Source organism: Triturus cristatus, chromosome 12, assembly GCF_964204655.1.
Source record: "Triturus cristatus chromosome 12, aTriCri1.1, whole genome shotgun sequence".
Taxonomy (NCBI): domain Eukaryota; kingdom Metazoa; phylum Chordata; class Amphibia; order Caudata; family Salamandridae; genus Triturus; species Triturus cristatus.
Window position 1 is genome coordinate 767,278,636 of NC_140595.1, and position 23,176 is coordinate 767,301,811.

Here is a 23,176-nt window from a genome sequence, read left to right on the forward strand (position 1 = left end):
TCAGGCCCCGCCCCCTCCCTTCACCACTGTGCAAACGTGTTCCGTGGCACGTTTTAAATTGTGGGATTAAGTCCTTGCTTGCTGAAAGAGGAGCTGAATTTCTTTTGGACAGAGGGAGCTGCATGATCATCAGCAGGGAGCCAGCAGGGGCCACGGGGGCCTTTTGGTTACCCCCGCAGCCCGCAGCAAAAATTACTGGGTTCCCTGGGTGGGACCAGGGCACCCAGTATAGAGACCAGGTCCCTGGGGATGGGGTCCCCTTGGCTAAAATTGGCCCAATATGGGTGCCGCATGGCCCCCCTCTCTTTTTAGAAAATCCATAAATTTAAAAAAAAGACATGTCCCGAAGGATAGGGTCCCCAAGGTGAAATTGGCCAAGGAGTGGGCCACTTGGCCCTCATCATTCCAAAAATGCCTGGTCCCTGGGGATGGAGTACCTGGGACTGAAATCGGCCCAGGTTTTAAAACAAATTATATATCTGAACTGTAACCATCCAGTAACCTTTGGTTATTTAAGTGAATTTCTAAGGTTTTCTAAATGCTCATTCCTAACTATTACATCCCGATACATAATACAGCTGAACAGCAAACATCCTTATGGACTGAATAGGGATAAAGAGCTAGTAGTACACATATGAATAAACTGAAAGGATCGGTTAGGACTGAATGTACAAATTTCCCCATAGTGTATGTGATCTGAGACCGGGGATTATTCATTTACCTCCTATTAATTTTGTCCTTATCTTCACGCTTCTAAAAATACCTTTTTAATATACACTTCACTAGCATACTCAAACTGAAATGCATTACCTTAAAGGTTTAAAGTCATTGTTGAGAACTTGATCTGACCTGCTCTGGCTAACTGAGTCCCGGCTGCTGTTTGGGAGCCCTGGCCACAGTTCCTTTTTTTTTTTTTTTTTTTTTTTTTTTAATTTTATTTATAAGTTTATGAAGTTATACACAGGGCACAACACATTTGAAATAAAATATTATACAAAACAATACACAGGAAAATAATATTATTGCAATACACAATGTCTTTATAAAATACCCTCACTACTTGAAAACTTCAGTAGGGAGTCAGGTAGGATCCTCTTTCCATTTCTTTAATGGGTCCCAGATTTTTCTTCCTAATATTCTCCCTCTTTTCCCTTTTCTAGCATATATAGCATTCTCTAGATTATATGTTGCCAATAATCGAGAAAACCATTGATGATACGATGGGGATATAGGATCTAGCCAGGCTGAAGTTATGCATAGTCTTAATACTGCCATTGCAACAAATAAAAAGTATCCCCCCTTCATGTGTATATCATTATGATTAACCCCAAGGAGAATTATCGACGGAGATAAAGTTATTTCTACAGCTAATACTCTAAATAGAAATTCCTCGATATTCTTTTGGATGGACTGCAAATGGGTACATGCTGCAAGCATGTGAGTCAAATCAGCCTCTAAGCTTCCACATCTCGGGCATCTAATTCCCGAGATTCCTCCCCACTGAGCAATTCTCGCTGGAGTGTGATAAAAATGGTAAATAGTTTTATAATGTTGCGCCTGTAGGGGTGCCGAACATAAAATATTCTGACCCAACTCTAGAGACACATGAAAACACTCTTCTATTATATCCAGCTTCCTCCCCCATTTCTGCGCCATTCTATCTTTATCGTCTTGTTTGGCCTTTATCAATTCTGAGTAAAACCTCCGAATCGTGCAGTCAGACCTTGCTTGTGCTAAATCCATAATTGGAATCCTAGAAAACCCAGCTGGGCCTCCCCGCTTTGTTTCAACATAGCTTCTTATTTGCAGAAACTTAAAAAAATGTCTCGTCTCAATTCCATAGTTTGACTGTATCTCCGAAAATTGGAGGACCCCTTGTGCAGTCCTGATGTCTCCCAGCATCCTTATCCCCTTTCTTCCCCATTCTCCAAAAACCCAACCTGAAAAAATATCTACTGGGAAAGTAGGGTTCATACTCATTCTAGTGTATGCATTATATTTGCCTAGGCCAAAACTTTTTGAAAATGCTTTCCAAATATTATAAGCTGCTAGAATCGTCTTAAATCGTGTCCTTTTAAAGTAACAAAAATCGGTTTGCTTTAAAAATATATTCTCAGCTTCAACCCCCAAACATAAGCCATAAATTGCCAATGTACCCGCCTTATCTTGTCCTTCGACCTCTGCCCCTCCTATCAGACCCAGCATGTTTTGTAGGGCCGCTGCCCAATAATATAGTTTTAAATCCGGAAGAGACCAACCTCCCCTATCACGAGGCAGTGCCATAAATCTAAGTGCTCTCCTTGTTTTTCCCTTTGCCCAGATAAATCTATTGATCATATGTTCACATTCCTTAAACCATTTTGTTTCGAATAATAATGGTATTGCCCTAAAAAGATATAAAAACTTCGGTAAAATCAACATCTTTATAATATTAGTGCGCCCCACAAGGGAAAGATGAAGATTCTCAAACCTATCTAGATCCCTTTTTGCCTTGAGAAAAACTGGAGTTGTATTTTTCTCTACCAATGTATCTAAATCAGAAGAAATAGTTACCCCCAAATACACCGCATCCTGCACCACCCGATGATCAGGGCAGTCTACATACTTGTTCTTAATTATCTGAGTCTTATTGGCATTCATTTTGTAACCCGATATTTGTCCAAATCTGGTGGCCTCAGTTTCAACCTGCGCTATAGCTTCTATGGGATTAGATGTGATCACTGCCACGTCATCCGCATATGCAAGGACCTTACTATATCCCATGGGCGTGCATACTGGGCGAATCATATCACAGCTCTCGAGTCTTCGGACCAGGGGGTCAATATACATCGCAAATAAAAGCGGAGAGCAAGGGCAGCCCTGCCTGGTACCTCTCTTAATTTGAAAAGACTTAGTTAAACCCGAATTAATCCGGATCACAGCACTTGGGTCTCTATATAGCACTTGAATTGCCTTAATATAACCATCTTTGAGCCCTACTCTTCTCAGGGTATACCACAAATAATTCCAGGAGACCCGATCAAATGCTTTTTCTGCATCTAATAACATTACGGCCATCGGGTCTCCTGAAACCTCCGTGGCATCAAAAAGTGTAATAACCTTACGAGTGTGGTGAGTCGTACCCCTCCCTGGGATAAATCCATGTTGATTAGTGCTCACAAGCGAATCAATTATTTGTGCAAACCTTGTAGCTAATATTTTAGAGAAAATTTTTGCGTCAGTATTCATGAGTGTGATCGGCCTATATGATGATGGCATGGTGGGTGGTTTTCCTTTCTTCAAAATTACCACTATTTCAGCACCACCCCATGACTCTGGTACAGAGACCCCAGATTGTGCTTTCTGTATCATTATGACGAAGTCTTGTGAAAGAGCATCCCAAAATATCTTATAAAATTCGATTGGAATTTGATCAGGACCTGATGCTTTACCCGAAGGGAGATTCGCTATAGCGTTCTTTATCTCTTGTAAGTCCAATGGACCTTCCAACCCCTCTACTACTTCCTCTTCTATTCGCACCACTGGGATATCTTCCATATATTTCCCCATCTGATCCAGGTCATACCCATTTTGCTCGTCATAGAGGGAAGCATAGAATTTCCTAAATACCTCTCTTATTCCATCTTGACTCGTGCACAAATTACCTTCTGAATCTATAATTTCTCTGACCTCACCTGAAGCGATTCTTTGTCTTGTGCGAATAGCTAATGTCCTCCCAACTGCTTCGCTAAATTCGTGGGCCCTTTCTCTATTAGTAAGATATATCTTAGCTGCCTTATTTGCAATAACCTCTTCAGCATCCATCTTTGCCTTTGTTAGTTTTAAAAGGGCCTGGTCTAGGGGAGCCCCTGCTAAGACGCAGCGTTGCAATTCTTCCTCCGCCTCCAAGACTGCCCCAGTTAACTCTCCTATTCTAGATTGTTCCTGCTTGCGTTTAAAAGTATTAAAACTAAAAGTTTCCCCGCGTACCCCTGCCTTAAAGGCATCCCAGACTATCCCTATCTCTGCGCTATCTCTATTATATTCAAAAAACTCTTTTATCCAAAGAGTCATATGCTGGATATATTTCTGGTCTTGGAGAAGCCCACGCTCAAATGTCCATGTTCTGACTTTCCTAGATCGAATAGGGATATTTAAACTCATAATCAAAGGGTTATGATCACTAAATATGCGGGGGAGTCTTTCTATCTTTGTGTAGGGCAGCATTGTATTAGAAGCAAAAAAGTAGTCTAATCTTACACAGATCTGGTGAGGGGCAGAATAATACGTAAAACCGCTATCTCCTTTTTTTAACTTCCCCCAAATATCAGACAACATATTATTCCTTACAAGCTCTCCTAATGCTCGATATACTCTTTTCTTTCTTCCCTGATACCTCCCGTATGAGCCTGTCTCTACGCCTAAGCCATCCGCACCATTTATATTAAAGTCTCCTCCTAGTATTATCTGAGGTGACCAAGAGGATAATTCTGCATCTAGGAATTTTAAGCTCTCTGGGTCATCCTCCGTTGACCCATAGATGACCCCGAGGGTATACCACTCTCCCTCAATAAAACATTCCACTAGTGCCCACCTGCCCCATTGATCTTCCAATTTTCTTTTAATATTCAAGCTTCTATACTTTGATAGTATTGCGACCCCCCTATGTTTAGAGCCTTGCTTTGAGTATGCTAATACTTGGAAGCCCAACTGGTCCAGAAGATAAACCTGTGAAACCATAATATGCGTTTCTTGGATAAATATAAAATCGGCATTCATTTGTTTTAATGACATGGCAATTTTTTGTCTTTTTTGGCGATCGTTCAAACCACTAACATTCCACGTCGCTATTCTAATCACCATTGTATCTCAAGTGAAAACAATATTCTTGAAAGAAAAAATAGTAAGAAAAAAAAGAAATCATGGGAACTTTGCTTCTGAAGTATCACTACCATGCTACCAATAATATTTTCAGATTTTCGTGCAGCCTGCTCTCCCTGTTTATTTAAGATACATAACATACATAACAATACTAATACTAATCCTCCTATTAATTGCTTATCTTCAATTGTGCGATTCTTAGTTTGTTGTGCCCTGTCCCCCCTCCCCGCAACTCCCCCCCCACCCAGTGTCCCCCCTGCAACCCCACCCCCCCTTACTGGCAAATAGGTCAGCCTTGACCTATGTATGGCTACCTTAACCCTGAGATGACCATCTCCTCCCTCCCCCACCCAACCACTACACTATCCTTTTCTACTTTTATCCCATACACTACTGATTCATTCCCTCAGTACTCCCCTCTTGTACTTATATCGCCACAGAGATTATATTATGGGAATTCCTGTTATTCATCATATTCCTCTTACTGATCAAATTATATCTGAAATAGTTAGTTAACTCTTCTGACCCCTTTTATCCTTCAATTCCACCAGGTATTCCTGAGCAAGTATTTCAGAAGAGAACACCCTATGCTGACCGTTAGCTATCACTTTTAAGCGAGACGGGAACATCAAGTACACTTCGCAGCCAGCATTTTGAAAAGGAGTTATTAATTGTCTCATCCGCCATCTTCTTTCCACGGTAGTGTGGCAGAAGTCTGGCCGAGCGAAGAAATGTATATCTTTATAAGACCTCTTTGTCGCTGGCTTTGCCTTACTCATAATCTCTTCTTTCGCCAAAAAGTTTCCAACGTAGACAAGGATCGCCCTTGGGTTACCCTCTGTATCTCCTCTTCTCTGGTTTAATGGGAATCGGTGGGCCCGCTGAATTTCATTATCCCAGTTCCATTTAGTGATTTTGGGAAAGGCCCCTTTAAACAGGTCCACCACAAAGGCCCGGACATCCTGGCCCTCTTTACCTTCTTCCACACCAAGAAGCCTTATATTATTCCGCCTTTGTCTATTCTCAAACTCCTCAAGCTTCCAGAGGACATCAGTCGCTGTCTTCTCTTGTAGACACTTATCTTCCTGAAGCTTGGCGACTACATCCTCTAGCTTCCCAGTCCTTTCCTCTACCTCTGTAACTCTTCCAGCCATATCTGCATATAGTTTATTTACTTTGCGCAGTGATCCTTCTATTTTTTTATTGGCCTGTCTAGCTCTCCGGCCTTCTGCCCTTGCTTCACTCTGCATTTGTTTTAATGTTCCAAGTAGTAAATCAAAATTAGAGTTAGAGCTAGAGCTCTGAGCTGTGGCATGCTCCGGATAACCATGCTGAGTAGATTGCTGGGGTTGCTGGGGATGAGGGTGTACAGTTCCCTCTTGATAGATCTGCGACGTAGCTGAATAATCCCAATCTAGCTTCTTAGCTACCTCCTGCTGCGTAGGGCTCGCTAGATTCTGTGGTAGGCCATGCCCTTTTCCATATGACCTCTCTCTGACGCTCTTCGACCTACGGCCTCTGAGGTCTCTACTCCCGATTGTTCTTTTTGATTCTACTTCTGAGGTCTCGATTTCAACCTCAGATTTTCTGCGCTGGTGTCCTGAAGATAATGAAAATGAGGAGGACCCTGAGGCTGAGGCTGAATCCAAATCTGAGTCCGAATCTGAATCAAATCTATTGCTTAACCCCGAGGCTGAATCCGTAGCAAAGTCCAAATGGGAAGGACCTTTGTCCTTACCCTTGCCCTTGTTTTTACCCGCCTGGTCCTCCTCGTCATCGTCCACTGAATAAAAACAATCATCAGTTGGCGAGCCTGGGATAGCTACCCCCTGCCCTGTTTTTAGGGGCTGTAATATTGGTTTGCCGCTAGTAATAGCTTGAACAGTTTCAGTTTCAGTCTGGAATTCAACCGAGCATTGACTATCACCTGGATCTCCCATAGCAGTGGGTTGTATGTCTAATTTGGTCTCAGATTGGAGGTCAGGCTCAGATACTGCAACTTCAGAGAGTGGGCCAGTATCATTCTTTTCATTCTTTTCATTCTTTTCACTTTCCACAATTACCACCTGTATAGTCTTATTCTGGCCCAACTGTATAATCTTATCCTGGCCCCCCCCCTCTGGCTGTGTCTGTACCTGTACCGGAGTTTTCCTGGGAGCGCCGAGGAGGTCAGTGTCAACGTCGTCCTTCTCCTGCCACAGTTCCACTGTGTGATTGCTCCTCTCATTCAGAAAGTTTCACCTAACCTGGAGAGAGGGCTGAGTAGAGCTCAGAGTACCTCAAACTTGCCATGGCCTTGTTGGGTATTTGGCAGGACGCTGGTGCCGGGTGCAGCATGCAGCGTACACCTCCAAACTGGCCCTTTAAGCAATCTGGCTTTCTAAGTCCTCCAAGGTGCTCAGGGGACCAGCTGCGGGTTGCTTGTAAGCTACTGTGATGTTTCTGGGATTGGGCAGTGCCATCCTGCCTGGACAAGATAGAGCATGGCATTATACAATGCACTGCATGACACGGCACAGAAGGCCAACATGCAACAAAGAAGTACATTGTAAAATTTGGGCCCAGCTCTAATTTTCAGGGAAACTACAGTCACCGCTTTTCTTCAATCTGCTCACACTGGCTGGGGACATTAAAAGACATGACCACTAAGGCTGGTGCTGGTTTCACACATGCTGCAGTGAGAGGAAAGCACCTTGAACAATGAAGGGGTGCAGCTACTTATACATGGCAATGCATTGTTGTGCAGTGATGCAAGACATGCACTAATGTACATTAGACGAACCCTCAATGTGCGCCACTGGACAGGGGTGCTACAGCATTTGAGTGCTTAGTCTGGACTCAAAGCATGCAGAGTCTCTGTATGCTCCATACTGTTTAGAATTAGTCTTTCTGCTCCAGGACCCAGAGGTTGGGACAAGCACAATTAGAATATATTTCTTGAATCTCTCTGCTCTACTTATTCCAGGATTAGAACTTTGAGTCACCTAGAACTCATAATCTAGTTTTTTAACACTATCATATCTTGAACAATAGTGTTATTTTTTCATAAAGGCATTGTTTATTGTTATGACATAAGTTCACTTCTGAATGAATCAGTTTAAATGATGCGCAATAATGTCAAAGTCTTACCTGTGGATATCTGTATAGGCCCAGTATGCGTGCAAGACTAATTGAGTTTGTGGATCCAGAGTCACCAATGATAACTGCTGATGTCAAACTCCGCCTGCACCGAAAGTTTGGAATCGGCTCCTCATGTCCCGATAACATCCATAGAGTCCCCTTCAGTGATCGCTGGAGCACTGTACAAGTGTCATAGATCTGAAATCCCAGGGTAATGTTGGGTAAAAGGTTTGGGTTGTTGTTAATTTCTTCAGCAGCAAACAGCATAGCCTGCACCATCTGGTAATTATGAAGTCCAAACCTGGAATATGCAGAGGCATGTGTTTACTAGCATGTCATATAATCAGCAGTTATTAAATGCCAAAATACCCTAGATAAGGGCTTTGTTAAAATAATTTCGAGCTCCTATTTCTTAGCCATGTCTACAATATCAATATATATTATAAAGGAAAGCAAGCTAGTAAGAAGGATAACTGTTTCTTCTGCTTAAGCAGCATAGAGAAATGTACTCACTATTTTTCTTAAATGTTCTTCATATACAGTAGCCAAAAGAAGCTAACAGATTTTTTTTCACAATCAAAAAAACATGCTCTCACGGATTACTCTAATTGCTAACTTGTCGGGCTTATTCATGCATGATACTGTATATCATTTGGCCGATGGAGCCTTCTTGGCATCAGGAGTCATCTTTTAAGTGAATATGTTCTGGGAATGGCCAAGGAGACAATCAAGGCAGACATGTAAGCAGGGGGCTCCCATTCTATCTGATAATTATCTTCAGCACCTGTTCCAAAATTGATGGCTTCAGTGTGAAGCCCCACAGCAAAGATTTCCTGGATGGTGGGATTCCCATAGTGGTTTTCATTGATCGCCTTTGTGACTGGACACAATGGATTGCCACAATGCCACTCCCTGAGGAGTCCTTGTGGCATGAGCTTACCGGAGTGGACAACACGTAGGGGATCACACCAGCTACCACTTCTGCACCAGGTCAGACTCTGCCTGTTTTAAATGTCCTACTCTGAAGCCGATTTCTGCAACAGTCATAGACTGTGGGCCAGTGTAAGAAACTGGATTATTCTTTGAGGGGGGCGAAACCCTACTCAAGGAACAACTACAATGTTTGTCAGAGTAACCACAAAACTCACTAAACTAACCTGTGCCTAACCCTCTGGTAGTTTAGCACAAAAGCCATCAGCCTTAACGTAGTGGTATGGGTTAAATATTGATGCAGCACACAAATAATAATTAAGTGAAAATACAAAACAAGAAAAAACCCAAACCAATTTAGGAACATTTAGAACGTTTTTATAAATAAAATGACATCAACACAAATTAAATCTAACCAGTGAAAAATTGAGCCTAACAGATCAAAGCCCTAATCATGGGCATTAAGTCATGCAAAACTGTGTCAAAGTCAAAAGTTATGGCCTACTGTGAAGGAGGGTGGTTCAGATATATGAGGTGGATTGGGCCTGATCTTGGCTTACCTTCAGTCTTAAAAGAAACGTCAAAGAAAAGTTCCTGAGAAGGTTAAGTTCCACAGGGAAAGGCAGCCGGTGGTCTCTAAGGAGGATACATCATTGTCGGGGAGACGCTGGACTGTTGTAGTGAAGATTTGTGCACTCTGACTTTGTCACTTTTTTGAAGGTTGAAAAATCTCCATCAGAATGGGGCTGCAGGCTGTAGCTGATGAGGGGTCCACTAGGCTGGATACCTTTGTTGAGGGGTCACGCTGAACAGGATTTGCTGCTACAGAGAAGATCGTAGAGGAAGCTACCACAAAATCAGGCTGACCGGCTATGCACCTCGGGTGGATTGGCAAGCAGATAAGTCTGGGTCGCCTGTCGGTTCTCGGGCCACTTTTTAGTGACATTTTTTAAGTCCCAATTGTTGTCAGGATGAGCACCTCTAAGGCATATGGAGCTTGTTATATCCCTGTAGCTCACAGAAGAGGCCAGGGTACTAGCCCTTGGAGTTACTCTGATAGTTCTGTGTTCAAGAAGCAAGGCAGGCCTCAACACACAGGGCAATCCTCGCAGAGAGTACCAGGCAAGCTTGAAGCAGCAGGGGAGCCCTCTGGTAGCAGTTGGACAGTCCTCTGAGATACAAGGCAGGCCTCAAGCAGCAAGGCGGTCCTCTGAAGTATAAGGTAGTATTTCTAGGGGTTCTCCAGAGGTCAAGGAGTATACTAAAGAACTGGTCGAAGGGTTGAATATTTGAACCTGGTGCCACCCTTTGAAGTTGGGAATACTTCTATGCCTCCCCACGTCTGCATCAGGGAAGTTCCTTCTTTCCCATGCCAAGGCACCTAGAAGCCTGGGGTGATAAAATGCTGGTATCAATTTCCTTTGTGTGTGTGCTAGACAAAGCCCTGTGAAATCTATTTGGAGCTTGGAACAGCTCTGCTCCACCCATCCTAGTAGGCTGGCCCATCCTCCCAACATCTAGTCCACATTTTTCTCACTGTCGATACAGAGACTGCAGGAATCAAACGGTTAGGACAAGAAAATGCTAACTTTGTAAAAGTTACATGAAGGAACAGGGGTTGGGCCAATAATGCGTGAGCAAGGCTAGGCCACTAGAAACTAAGACAAAACTGCAATTGCCAGTGCTGGCGATCCATTCACCCATTCAATTTTACTCTTCATAATCATGCAAATGATTTCCTGCTACCACTGTTTATCTTCTCTATATTCAAGAAACATTCAATCATTTTACCAAAACAAAACCATAGACAGTTGACCAACAAACATGGAAACCATTACATAAAATTCTTTATTGCGGGTCACCTACATAAGACTTAACAAAGCATATGACTGCTACATAAAAAATGTACAGACAAAAACACTTAAATGTGTATATAGACAACAACACGTATCATGGCTCTGAATTTGATCAACCACTGGGACGTAAATCTATTGTTTTAACACTGTTGGCTTGAACCAGAGTTGCGAGTGCAATTTATATAAAAACAGGCTATTGACAGGGAGGTATCTTTTATGCCATTCTTTCTCCTTATCTCCTGTGCACATTGATGTCTCTACACAAAGTCGATGTATTTTGAACCAAATGGTATTTAAGGGTTCTCCTCAGGCCTCAGAACTACTGGACACTCAATGTGAACTCTTGAACGGATCACTGGATCTTGTGATTAACCCTTGTGTATGTAAATTCTGACAAAATGTATTCCTAATGGCTGCATACCCACTGCCATCACTGTGGAATCCTTCTTTCTCTGCAAACCGGGAGCATAATGATTTCTCCTTAAAAACTTTCACAGTAAACTCTCAATTTAACTGTGCATTCCACTCAGTTGGATTCGTTACAGGTGGTAAATCTGTGTTATTTAATGAAGCCTTTCGCCGGAGAACGATGGGTTAAACTGAGTGAACGGCACTCTATTGAGTTCACTTCAGCTGGATCTTCCCTTCTTTGAAAACTTTCAAAGAGCCTATCACCTCTGAGTACAGAGCATGAGCAAATCAACGAGGTAAGGCGTGCACAGTCAAATTAAATGTGTGAAAGGATTGTCAGAACTGGCAATTGCAGTTTTGTTTTAACTTTCTAAAAGTGACATTTTCAGAATTGTGACTTAAATTTGGCTTTACCGTCAATCAGTCAATCAATCAAGGCTTTGTAAAGCTCACTACTCTCCCATGAGGGTCTCAAGGCACTAGGGGAGGGGGCAATTCCGAAACAGTCTCTGCCTCGGATCCCTCAAAGAGCCAGGCCTTGAGGTCCTTCCTGAAGGTTTGCAGGATTGGAGAGCGTCTGATGTGCTCGAGGAACTTGTTCCAGGTCTTTGCTGAGATGTAGGAGAAGCCTCTCCCACCTGTTCTAGTTCTGCGGTTGCGGGGGACTTTTGCCAGGGCGAGGTCAGCATAGTGGAGGTTCCTTTTGGGTACGTGGAAGGAGACTCTCTCGTTGAGGTATTTGGGTCTGATGTTGTTGAGGGATTTGTAGGCATTGGTGAGGAGCTTGAAGGTGACCCTCTTCTCGACGGGGAGCCAGTGGAGTTCTCGCAGGTGTTGGGTCATGTGTTTGTGGCGCAGAGTCCCGAGAATGAGTCTGGCGGCGGCGTTGTGGATCGTCTGGAATCTGCGTATAAAACCTCTGTTGTTTCTGGCGTATAAGGCTTTGTCGTAGTTCAATCTGTTGGTTATGAGTACATGGGTGACGGTCTTTCTGCAGTCGGGGGATCCATTTGAGGGTCTTGCAGAGGATGCACAGGCAGTTGAAGCTGGTGGAAGCGACGGCGTTGATCTGGCAGTTCATGGAGAGGGAGGAGTCAAGGATGATGCTGAAGTTTCGTGCGTGGTCCGTGGGGATAGGGGCTTTCCTGTGGGCCACCAAGTGGTGTCCCAGGCAGACATGCAGGGTCAGAGGATGAGGGGGCCATGTAGATATTGAAGAGCGTGGGGCTGAGCGATGATCCTTGGGGTACTCCTCTGTTGATATCAGTGGGTTCGGAAAGGAAGGGAGGGAGTCTGATCCTCTGGTTCAACCGGCGAGAAAGGATTGGATCCAGTTGAGGGCAGTTCCTTGTATCCCAGTGTCGTGAAGTCTGGCTGCGAGTATGCGGTGGGAGATGGTGTCGAAAGCTGCAGAGAGGTCTAGGAGGATGAGGGCTGTGATCTGACCCTAGTCGAGTATCATGCCAATGTTGTCGGTGGCGGCGAGAAGGGCGGTCTTGGTGCTGTGGTTGCTGCGGAATCCAGACTGGGAGGCGTCAAGGATGGAGTGCTCTTCAATGAAGGTCGTCGGTTGAGTGTTCACGAGCATCTCGGTGACCTTGGCTGCGAAAGGGAGGAGAGAGATGGGCCGGTAGTTTTTCAGGTCAGTTGGGTCAGCCATTAAAGACAATTTTAACTGACAATGACTTGTCTGCCTGTTCCCAATAAAACATTTTTGCTTAATAAGTGTTATAAGAGAACCCAAAGTTATCTTACAGGAGAGGAAGGTCATGCAGTAGTGAAAAACTCATTTAAAAGTTTTTTCACTACCAGGACATACAAAACTTAAAAGTATATGTCCACCTTTTTAAAGATACTGCACCGTGCCATATGGGCTGTTTATGGCTTACCGTATGGTTAACTTAGGCATTATAAAGGACGTTTTAGGCTTGGCAAAAGGGTTAATTTGTCATGTTGAAATGACATTTTAGAACTGCAATGGCAGACCTGAGACTTGTTTTAAAGAGCTACTTAAATGGATGGCACAATAAATAAAACAGGCCCACTAGTAGCATTTGATTTACAGGCTATGATACATGTTGTACCACTTTACTAGGGACTTAGTAAATTGAATGTGCCAATCCGGAGTAGGACAATTTTACCTTGTTTTAAGAAGTGAGCACAAACACTTTACAGTGGTTAGCAGAGGTAAAGTGAACAGAGTCCAAAAACCAACAAAAACAAATTTTAGCCAACAGGAGGGGAGAAGGAACAAAGTGTGGGGGATGGAAGCTGAAAGTACAGACCATTAAAAAGAAAACATCAGAGACCTCTGTAGACAGTCAGTTACTAGTGATTGGGACACCCTTTGGCTGTAATTAGAGCTAAGTCCCAGAGAGGATTACTGTTACACAACTTATCAACTTCGTTGCATCCAGCCCCCCAACTACATCTTATCAAGGTAGATTTTCAGGGGTGATCCTATCACCCCCTCTACATATATCAATCTTGCATACAATGCATTACCCCTTTGGCTCTCCACTTCCCCAGATCATAACTCTGATTTTATAGGCCTTAACTCACCAGAATGCTCTTGTGCTCTATGCTTTAGCTCACTGTTAAGTATGCCTCCAGACATGTAATGTTTGAAACATGCTATTGCTGTTTGTACAATATGGCAAAGACTAGATATAACATGACCCTACTACTGTTTTATATCACTGTATTATATTGTCCTAATTGGTGTATTTATGTATTTATGTATAGGTCATTTCTATAGCGCAATCCTAGCCAAAAGGTAGTGAAGCACTGTAACGAGTCAACGACACACATAAATTCAAGAGGGGTATGAGGAGTAGCTGTGCTGTGGAAGGTGAATGAATTGAGATGTAGTGTTCTTTAAAGAGGAGCGCCTTCAACTCTTTCCTAAATTGGAGCAGTTTTACATTGGTGTTGAAGGAGATAGGGATGCTGTTACAGATCCTAGCTACATAAGTGCCAACTTTCTCTATAGTCACAAAAATCCCTGGATTGTGGGGCATAGTAACAACCCCCAATACAGGCACGCTTAATATTCTGGTTCTACATAGCCATTACAGGCTCGATGCAGACATGGTGCTGCAACAATTTTCCGAGTGAGAATGCTGCCATCAATGATACATCACTGAAGTCGTAGAGATTGTGGAAAATACAAGCATCAAACAAAGAACAAGTGCAGTAAATAAGCTATATCCATTATGCATGAGAGTGACATAAGTATAGTGTGTAGCTCGTAGTGCATTTAGGAGCACACAATCGCAAATATATTATTAAAGAATGGTGTGTTGGTGCACTGTTGTTTACAGAAATCACTTTTTAATTTACAATACACAAACAATATGTGGGAATAGGATTTTCAACAAATATTCATCATTTTTCATTCACCAAGAAATGTGTCTTGATTTGTTTAGATCCTATTAAAATCTTTGCTTCCATCACAATTTAGAGTTACACAAAATGTGTATGGTCTCCTAATGGCTCATATATTTTGAAATATGTGTGCAGCTCATTTACAGGTATTTAAATGTTTAAAATAAAATTGCCATCCTACAGACTTTTCTTTCACACTCCCCCTACTCCAGCAAGATTGTCACATTGTTCCCTTTACAAAATCTTCCCTCTTTGTAGTCAGAGAAAGAAAAGAAAAGTAAACATGAATAACCAAGTTAAGAGAATCAGAGGCAATTTGTCAGAAGACATGTGAAACGCTACAGATGTGGCAAGATAACAACCAAATTTAAAGACCTCTTTATTGCTCATTCGCCTTCTGGAATACAGCATGGTTATTTTGGGAGTGCTTCACCCCCCCCCCCCCCCCCCCCATCCCTACTTTCAGGGTGCTGTAGTCTGGTGTGACTGTTACACAGATTTGAATCAGAAATTAATTTTAAATGTATATTCAGTATAAAAATAATTTGACCTAAAACATACCTACATTTTTTACCCATGCCATTAATTCTCATGAGTCTTTGCACATGGAGGTACCTGAAATTTCAACACAGTTTGCTAATTTATTGCAGAAAAGTTTAGATCTGTCTCCTCTTGTTCTACTCAACATTCCCATGAGCTTAGCTGAGAACAAAATGTTTCTCCTCAAGTACCAGGGTATGGTCCTCTACGGCAGGATCTATAGGAGTTAATATTAGGCTCCCACTTCAGGTGCCACCTTCAGGCACTTAATATTTCTCTTTTGCCAGTAGAATGGATGGCAAAATACCCATTAGTCCACAACTCGAGAAAGACAGTCCCAAACAATCTCCTTATCCATTGTGCCCTAGTCACCTCACATTTTAATCACTGCATGTTGTACAATGTGGCTACGAGGAAGGTCTGAAAGGGGGATAAGATAGTATTTAAATACTGTCTCTATTTTCTATGGTCCACACAACTCATAGAGGTTGTCATAATTAACATTATTCTTTAGCTCTGTCTGGTGACTTATGACACCTGCAGCAGGGATGGTTGGAAGCCAGTTTGACAGCAAATGGACAATGGCTGTAGAGTTGCATATTGATAACTGCCCTCTAGGGGGCTGGAGCAGAATCCAACTTTTTACTATTCTTTGTGCTTATTAGCTATTAAAGCCAGCATTTGGAGGGAAATTATTTATTTTGAACATAAGCCGGAAAACCTTAAGCAATACGCTGTATTTCATACATGACTGCATGATCAAGTTATGACTGGCCTTTGTTGTTTTGGTGGTGCTTTTCTTACACACTATTACACTTCTAAAGGTAACAACCAGCAATCAAACCATACATATTGTTGGGGCACTGCTTGCTGTGGCAGCCTCCTACATGTACCAGTGACAGCGATGGTTGTCTAGTTAAATTGATATCTTTTTTTCAAGCTGTGCTAATTAGGTGCTAATATAAGTACGCAGCATAGAGAGTCCTACATAAACCCTGGCTTATCCAGAGTTTTGGGATTTCACACTTCTCTACAGATTTTCAGCAGAAAGCATACAAGCCCAGCACACAAGAGACAATGTTAATAAGGCACTAATGTGGGACAAAACACTGTTACTGTGCTGCATCCTTTAACAAACATCCTCACAGATGTGCACTGGCTGCCTGCAGGAAAAATGATGTTTTCACAGGAATGTAAACACAGTGACCAAACCACATAGAGCATTCTTGCGCAAGTGCAGTGTTTGAGAAACACTGATTCTCCCAGACTAAATGGGTTCATGAATAAGGAAGTAATGCCATAAGTTGTAATGGCAATGATTAGTAATTGAATATACACCCTTACAATACAACTGGAGTAAACAAACTTCGGTGAAGGGTGTTTCCTTAGCTAAATTTGAGTTGTATTAGAGAGGCAGAAATATTACATTTTGGAATGTGAAATGCTAGGAATATTTAACAAAATACAACATGATAGAGCATCACACCTCAACATGAAAAAGTAAGTATTAACAGAGGAAAAATACCAAGAAATCAATATTCATGTTTAATTGCAAATTTAATATATGTGCCATTCTAGGTGAATTTCACATCAGCAGACTTTGTAACTAAGGACTGTTGTGTCAGAGAACTTGTGTCAGTAGTCAGCAGTGCTGTTTTACATTCACAACAGCTGACCATGCACAGTACTAGGTCCATGCACCAAAATCTTACAATGTTACTGTCACTCTTGTTATTTGTCAGAACACTGATGGCTTTAGGGCTTCTGGTGTTCAGTTGAAACAAGTATGCACACACTTTGCTCACTAGTGAGTAGTAATTGACTTACATCTGGCACTGGTCTGGCTCAGGTTCTTCTTGGAAGTTGATCTCTTTCTGCACCACAGAAAAGTGGACCCAAAGAATCCCACCAATCAAGATGTCTCCATTTCTTGAAAATCCACTTGCTCTGCCTCTCTTGAGTTGGCACCCAGGCACCATGCTGTGCACAACTGGCACTGGCATCAAGCAGCAGCACAAGAGGAGGTACACAACTGTGCAAAAGCCCAGATGATTGTTGATGAAGGACATCAATGTCATATCTCTGCATGTGGGCACAGATGTCTTGTCTTTTGCCTTCATTAAATGAAAAAACACTGCTAAATTAGAAGTGTGTTTGTGGCAGTAAAGGTGGGGTGCTAGTTTTATATCTTCCTATAAATGTGTGCCTGCTCATATCACGTTATTGCATCATCACATTCAACGCATGGTAATTCTCATACAATGTTATTACCAAACGAGAGACAATATACCTTACAAATGAACTGAAATGTTTGTTAATATAAGAAGTATGTGAGTGTATGTCGTTGTGTGTGTGTGTTTGTATGTGTGTTTATTATTAATACTAGGAGTGTCTTTATGTGAGAATTCATGTGTGTTTATTAATTATTTCCAGTAAATTATATTTTCTTCAGTGGGGGTACTGTCATATAGAAGCTGCAAATATCAATGCAAAGCTGTCACTCTCTAACAAGTTTACATTTTAAAAAGTATTTTCCTAATACTGTGTAGTGTTCTGCCTCACTAAGAGGTCATTTGTTTCTCTATAAAGGTGCTTTACACTCTTTTATACCCTCCAGTGCTTCCAATACAGAGACGGGAGGGTCCACAGAGGATGGGGGTAATTGCGTTTAATTGCACAAGATCTTTGATTGTTGTTAAAGCTCAGGTGAAGAGGTGTTTATTGAACAAACTGGAGTTGTGACATGGACCGGTGGCCTGGGAGATGACAAGCAGATAATAAGCATTAGCTCCCCATAGTCTGTAATAGGTTCTATCACTATTGTACACACATACCTTCTTTGACATGCACTCATTTATTCAACTGATTTTAAATGTAGAGAAAGCACCAGAGTTAACAGTGATGAGGCGTTGCTTTCCTAGTCAGCCATATTTCTTTTGAAGATCTCCTCTCTGACTGCAGAGTCTCCCTACAGTAAAGCATAGGGAAAATTAAAAAAATGTATTTAAGTCAAAAACTAAAAAAAAATTGCTATTGTAAATTAAATGTGTATAATTACTTTAAGTGTACAGCAAAGAAATGCTTCAGCACAATTAAATTAATTTTGAAACAAAATGTTAATGAAAGGAATTATATTAAATTCAATGAAAATAGTTTTTCTGAAGTTTAAATTAAAAAAGTAAATTCCTACCCAAAGAATAAAATATGTTTAAAGTGGATTAATAATTATTAAACATGATATGTAATGTTGATTGAAATTAATGTAATTATGTTTAATAAAATATATTGTCACATTATTTTTTCATTTCAAAATAGGTTATCGATATATTTAATATCTAAATATTAAACATGTACTCTTCACTCGTACAAAACCAGAGAAATTCGGCCACTATAGTTAGTTCAGCTAACTAGAACTTGTGCCCCCGCAATGCACTGCTGATGATGTCACATACTACATCATTCATGACGTGGTCAGTGACATCACTGATGACATCACTGATGACATCTCAAATAACATCACTGATGACATCATTCAGTGACTGTGTGTTTCTATAAAGTTTATTTTTTATATTGAGGAATGTGTGGGTGTATCAGTGTCTGGATGGAGGATTTAGTAGGTGTGTGACTGACTATAAAAGTGAGTGATTAAATGTATCTTACTGAACGAATGGGTTAGTGACTAAACTGTGTGAATGTCTGTATCAGTCTGTATGTGTTGTGTACGCTGCTGCATGGGTTGGTCAGTAGCTACATGAGTGTCTTTATGGGTTATTGATTGGTTGCCTGAGTATTTGTATGGGTGCCTGAGTGTGTGTGTGGGTGGGTGGGAGGTGTGTGACTCTGTGCATAGATGTGTAAGTGGTTGATTCACTGGGTGTATGGGTTCAAGAGTGCATGTGGAAACAGCTGAATGGGTGGGTGAGTGTGTGTATGGGTGTGTTGGTGAGTGAATGGATGTCTTAGTGGTACATGTGCAAGTAACTACATATGTAAAAGGCAGTGTATGTGAGAGTTGGAGTATATAAATGACTATACGTGAGGGTCAGTGACTGTGAGAGTGGCTGTATGGATGAGTGTTTACTTATATCAGTGATTATATAAGAGAGTAAGTATGCATTAGTTTCTGTATGAATAAGTGATGTGATGTGTGTATAACTGTATAGGTGAGTAAAAGGAAGAGTGAGTGATTCGTTGCATGACTGACTAGGTGTGTGAGTAACTCTGGATGAGTGGTGGTGTGTGACTGTCTGTATAGGTGTAAGAGTGCATATGATAATGTTGTATTGATGAGTGACTGCATGTATGAGTGATTGTATGGGTGAATGAGTGGATGGGTGTGTAGACCTAGTAATCAGTGTGTGCATATGTAGTAAATGGTATTGGTGTGTCTATGGTTCTGAAAATGGTAGTCTGTATTTTACAGTGGGTGTATCAAAGGTTATATTAGGGTGTGAGGAGGTGCATCAGATTTTCACATGGGTGAGGTCATCAGTGTTTTTTTTTTTATTATAGGAGACCCCATCCCACGGGGCCTGGCCTCTCAGTTGGGGACCGTGGGGGGAGCCCCAATGCTCCCACAATCCCTGCCGACTCCCCGCCTCCTGCGGGAGTCGGCATTGCTTTTGAGCAAGGGAAGCTGATAACTTGCAGTTCCTCTTGCCAAAAGCAATCCTGCTTTGCTTAATTGAAGCAAGAGCAGGTTTCCGGCTCTCGCTTTGAAGCAAAGCAGGAGGTTGCTATGGCAGGGCGGGAGCCGTTCTCCCGGCCTGTCATAGCAAACAGCAATGTCCCGGGGGTGGGCTCCCCGGGACATTGCAGGAGCCGGCCCTCGGTGGTGGCGGTCCTTAGGGCCATCAAGGGCTCCAGGAGGGGGGCCACCAGCCCCCACCCCATGTTTGCAAAGCACCGGGGAGGTGGTGGTCCCCGGGGCTGGGGGTTCGTTACGGGCCCCCAAATTTGAATATTTGGTGCCCCGGGGCATGTTGGGAGGCTCGAGCCCCCCACGCACATTTAAAAAAATAAAATAAACAGAGCCCTGGGGAGGTGGCAGTCCCCGGGACTCCGGGGAAGCCGCGTGCCCCGTTTTTAACTAACAAAGCCCCGGGGAGGTGGTGGTTAAAAATAAGAGCCCTGGGGAGGTGGTGGTCCCTGGGGCTGCGGGGGGCAACGTGCCTCCCCTGCAAAACATCAATAAATCCCGTGGGAGGTGGTGGTCTCCGGGGCTGTGGGGGGCCCCCACAGGCCCCTGCAATATAATTTGGGAAAGCCCCCGGGCCCTGGTCCACCCGGGCGCTTAACAGTAACGAAGCTAGGGAGCACCCGCTTCATTTTTTAAAAATTTTCTCCGCCGGATTTGTGACCTCAGCGCGAATTCGGCTGATTATTTTTTTCTTTAAATGCTTTTTTTGTGCCTGGGGTCCTTGTGGGACCCCCAGAGCAGGCCTAGAGGGTCAGGGTGTTTCCACCCTGCCCCCTTTTCTTGTTTTTTATCTTTTTTTTACTCTTTTCTTGTGACTCAGTTACCGAGTCACAAGATGGCTGCCAACACTTCCTGGTTTGGAGTGTTTGTAGCCAATCAGAGTGAAGCTCATGCCTGGGAGATATCGATATATTTCTTTTTTTAAATCCTCAGTAACTATTGAACGGATTTACACCATTTAAGAAAAAGGTTTCTTTCTGAACTAAGGGCTAACTTTTTGCCAAATTTGGTGTAATTCTTTCCAGCAGTTCAGGCTGAATCACCCCCAAACTTTCAAGACAGGAGCTGACCGGAGCGCCACATTAGTTTTGAAACTTTCTCAAAGATTCGTCAAGCGGCGCCAAAGTTATTGGCAAATCAAAAAACACTTTTGCTATGGAAACAAGGATCTAACTATAACTACCTACTGTCGACTGCCAGTAGGAAAGATACATGTATATATATATATATATATATATATATATATATATATATATATATATATATATATATAAATATATAGCCCAGGGCCCGCAGCAGGGCAGTTTTCACGACTGCCAGCGCAGGATCTGTGTTTCCCGAGCAAGAAATGCCTTGCCCAGAAGTCCGGTGCCTTCTGGTGACTGGGCACTGCGGATGGCCTATGCTGATGCGGTGGGGGTATGTTTGGCGAATTCAACTTTTGTTCACCAGTCTCCCTCAATCCCCAATTTGTGCCCAGTTTGATCTGAATTTATCATGCTGTTTCATCAATTTGGACATTGAGACTTTTTAGTCCCTTCCATTTAACAAACTTTTGGCATGAACTTGAACTCTAAAATCCGGTTTAATCTTCAAGTTTTCCTATGCTTTGCCTCGTGTGTCTCCCTTATTTCAATTTGTGGATATGTTGCATTACGGGATATGCAGTTTTGGTTGAGGTCAAAGCATGCGCTGGGAAGTTGATTTACCGAGCAATGCTCACATTATGTGTTTCATTGCATTCCCGGGGAAGCTGCTGCCTCATATTCTATCCCGATGCCTGAGATTTAAAATTATTGTGACCGGAGATCACAGGAACGGAGCTGAAGTGAACTTTTGCTCTTAAAATACAGGTCAGAGGTGATTTACTGACGGAGCGGTTTCCGGTGTTTTCTCACATTAACTGCATTGTATGTTTTGCCAAGGGACTTTGGAGAGGACATTTACAAGCATGAATTTTTTTAATGTGCATACATCGGTTTGCATTTCATAAAGGGCAGCATGTTTTGAGAGTTTTGGCATCATATTAGTAAAACATACCAGTGCTCTACGAATTGTCACTAGGACATGCTTCATCTAAGGGTGGACGATACATGCATTTTCAGTGCATGCATATTTCGGAAGATTTGCGCACTATGCTGTTAGTTGTATTTAGTTATTTATTTTTTATATTTGCATAGTCAATATATGTTGTAATAAGCAGAACTTACCGACCAAACTTTTAAAAAATGGAGAGTCTGTCTTCTATGTCTACCCAGATTCTATTGAAGGGGAGGGCTATATAACTCACTTTTGTATGGCGCCATTTAGATTGACGCGTCTCTGTTTTTTACTATGGGATTGAGGCTGATCTGATTCAATAAAACAGATGCAGTATCCTAACTGCCTGGAGTTCGTGTCTCCTTCCATGGTTCACTCTGTGGGAGTTGGTTGCTTGTTTTCATATATATATATATATATATATTCACTGAAAAAACCATAGGTTTCACACATGTTATAGTTAGTGGAAATTTTACTGATAAAAAACCAATGAAATTGCCCCGTTATAGTTAGCGCAGGCAACTATAACTCACGCGACCGCAATCCTCTGCTGATGCTAATACTGTATTTAGACACTTATTTGCCCATGTCTTCTTCCATACATTTTTAGCTATACATATATTACAAATATTTTTTTTTCATAAAGACACATATGTCATCAGCAGAGGATTGCGGTCGCGTGAGTTATAGTTGCCTGCGCTAACTATAACGGGGCAATTTCATTGGTTTTTTATCAGTAAAATTTCCACTAACTATAACATGTGTGAAACCTATGGTTTTTTCAGTGAATTTGCAAGGTTTTTTAAATGCTAATTCCTAACTATAACGTGTGTGAAACCTATGGTTTTTTCAGTGAATTAGTACGGTTTTTTAAATGCTAAGTTTTTTTCCCTTATAATAAGCCCTGTACATTTGGTGGCCTACGGCCACCAAAAGCACAGGGGGTGGGGTAAGTGTGGATAGTGTTTTTTTCCATTGTAATAAGCCCAGCACATTTGGTGGCCTTCGGCCACCAAAAGCACAGGGGGTGGGGTAAGTGTGGATAGTGTTTTTTTTATTTTTATTTTTTTACCGTACGCTTACCGTAAGCGTACGGTAAGCGTACCCCGCGAAATTGCCGAAAAAAAAATAAAACCGTTTTTGCACTTGGGGGATGTTTGGGGACTCCCTCAACATGACTATGTGGGAGGGAGTTGTCAAAACAGCCCCTTTACATGTTTTTGGGCTTCCGATTTTAAAAATCTCTCTCAGTGCGAGAGACAAAATGGCGGCCGCCGCTTCCTGGTTTCGGCCGATTCGAATGTTTACTAAGATCTAAGAGCCAATCAGAATC

At 42.2% G+C, this 23,176-nt stretch overlaps 1 protein-coding gene across 1 annotated transcript in view; it reads right to left on the reverse strand.

Annotated features, from left to right (window-relative positions):
• LOC146782770 (extracellular calcium-sensing receptor-like) overlaps positions 1 to 17,182 on the reverse strand; it is a 128,971-nt gene extending 111,789 nt beyond the window's left edge. Inside the window, exons 1-2 of the mRNA XM_085637242.1 lie at positions 16,932 to 17,182; positions 7,990 to 8,281 (exon numbers count right to left, since the gene is read on the reverse strand). Of these exons, the coding sequence (XP_085493368.1) occupies positions 7,990 to 8,281; positions 16,932 to 17,182 (543 nt within the window). The remainder of the gene's footprint in view (positions 1 to 7,989; positions 8,282 to 16,931) is intronic.
• Between the last annotated feature and the right edge of the window lie 5,994 nt (positions 17,183 to 23,176).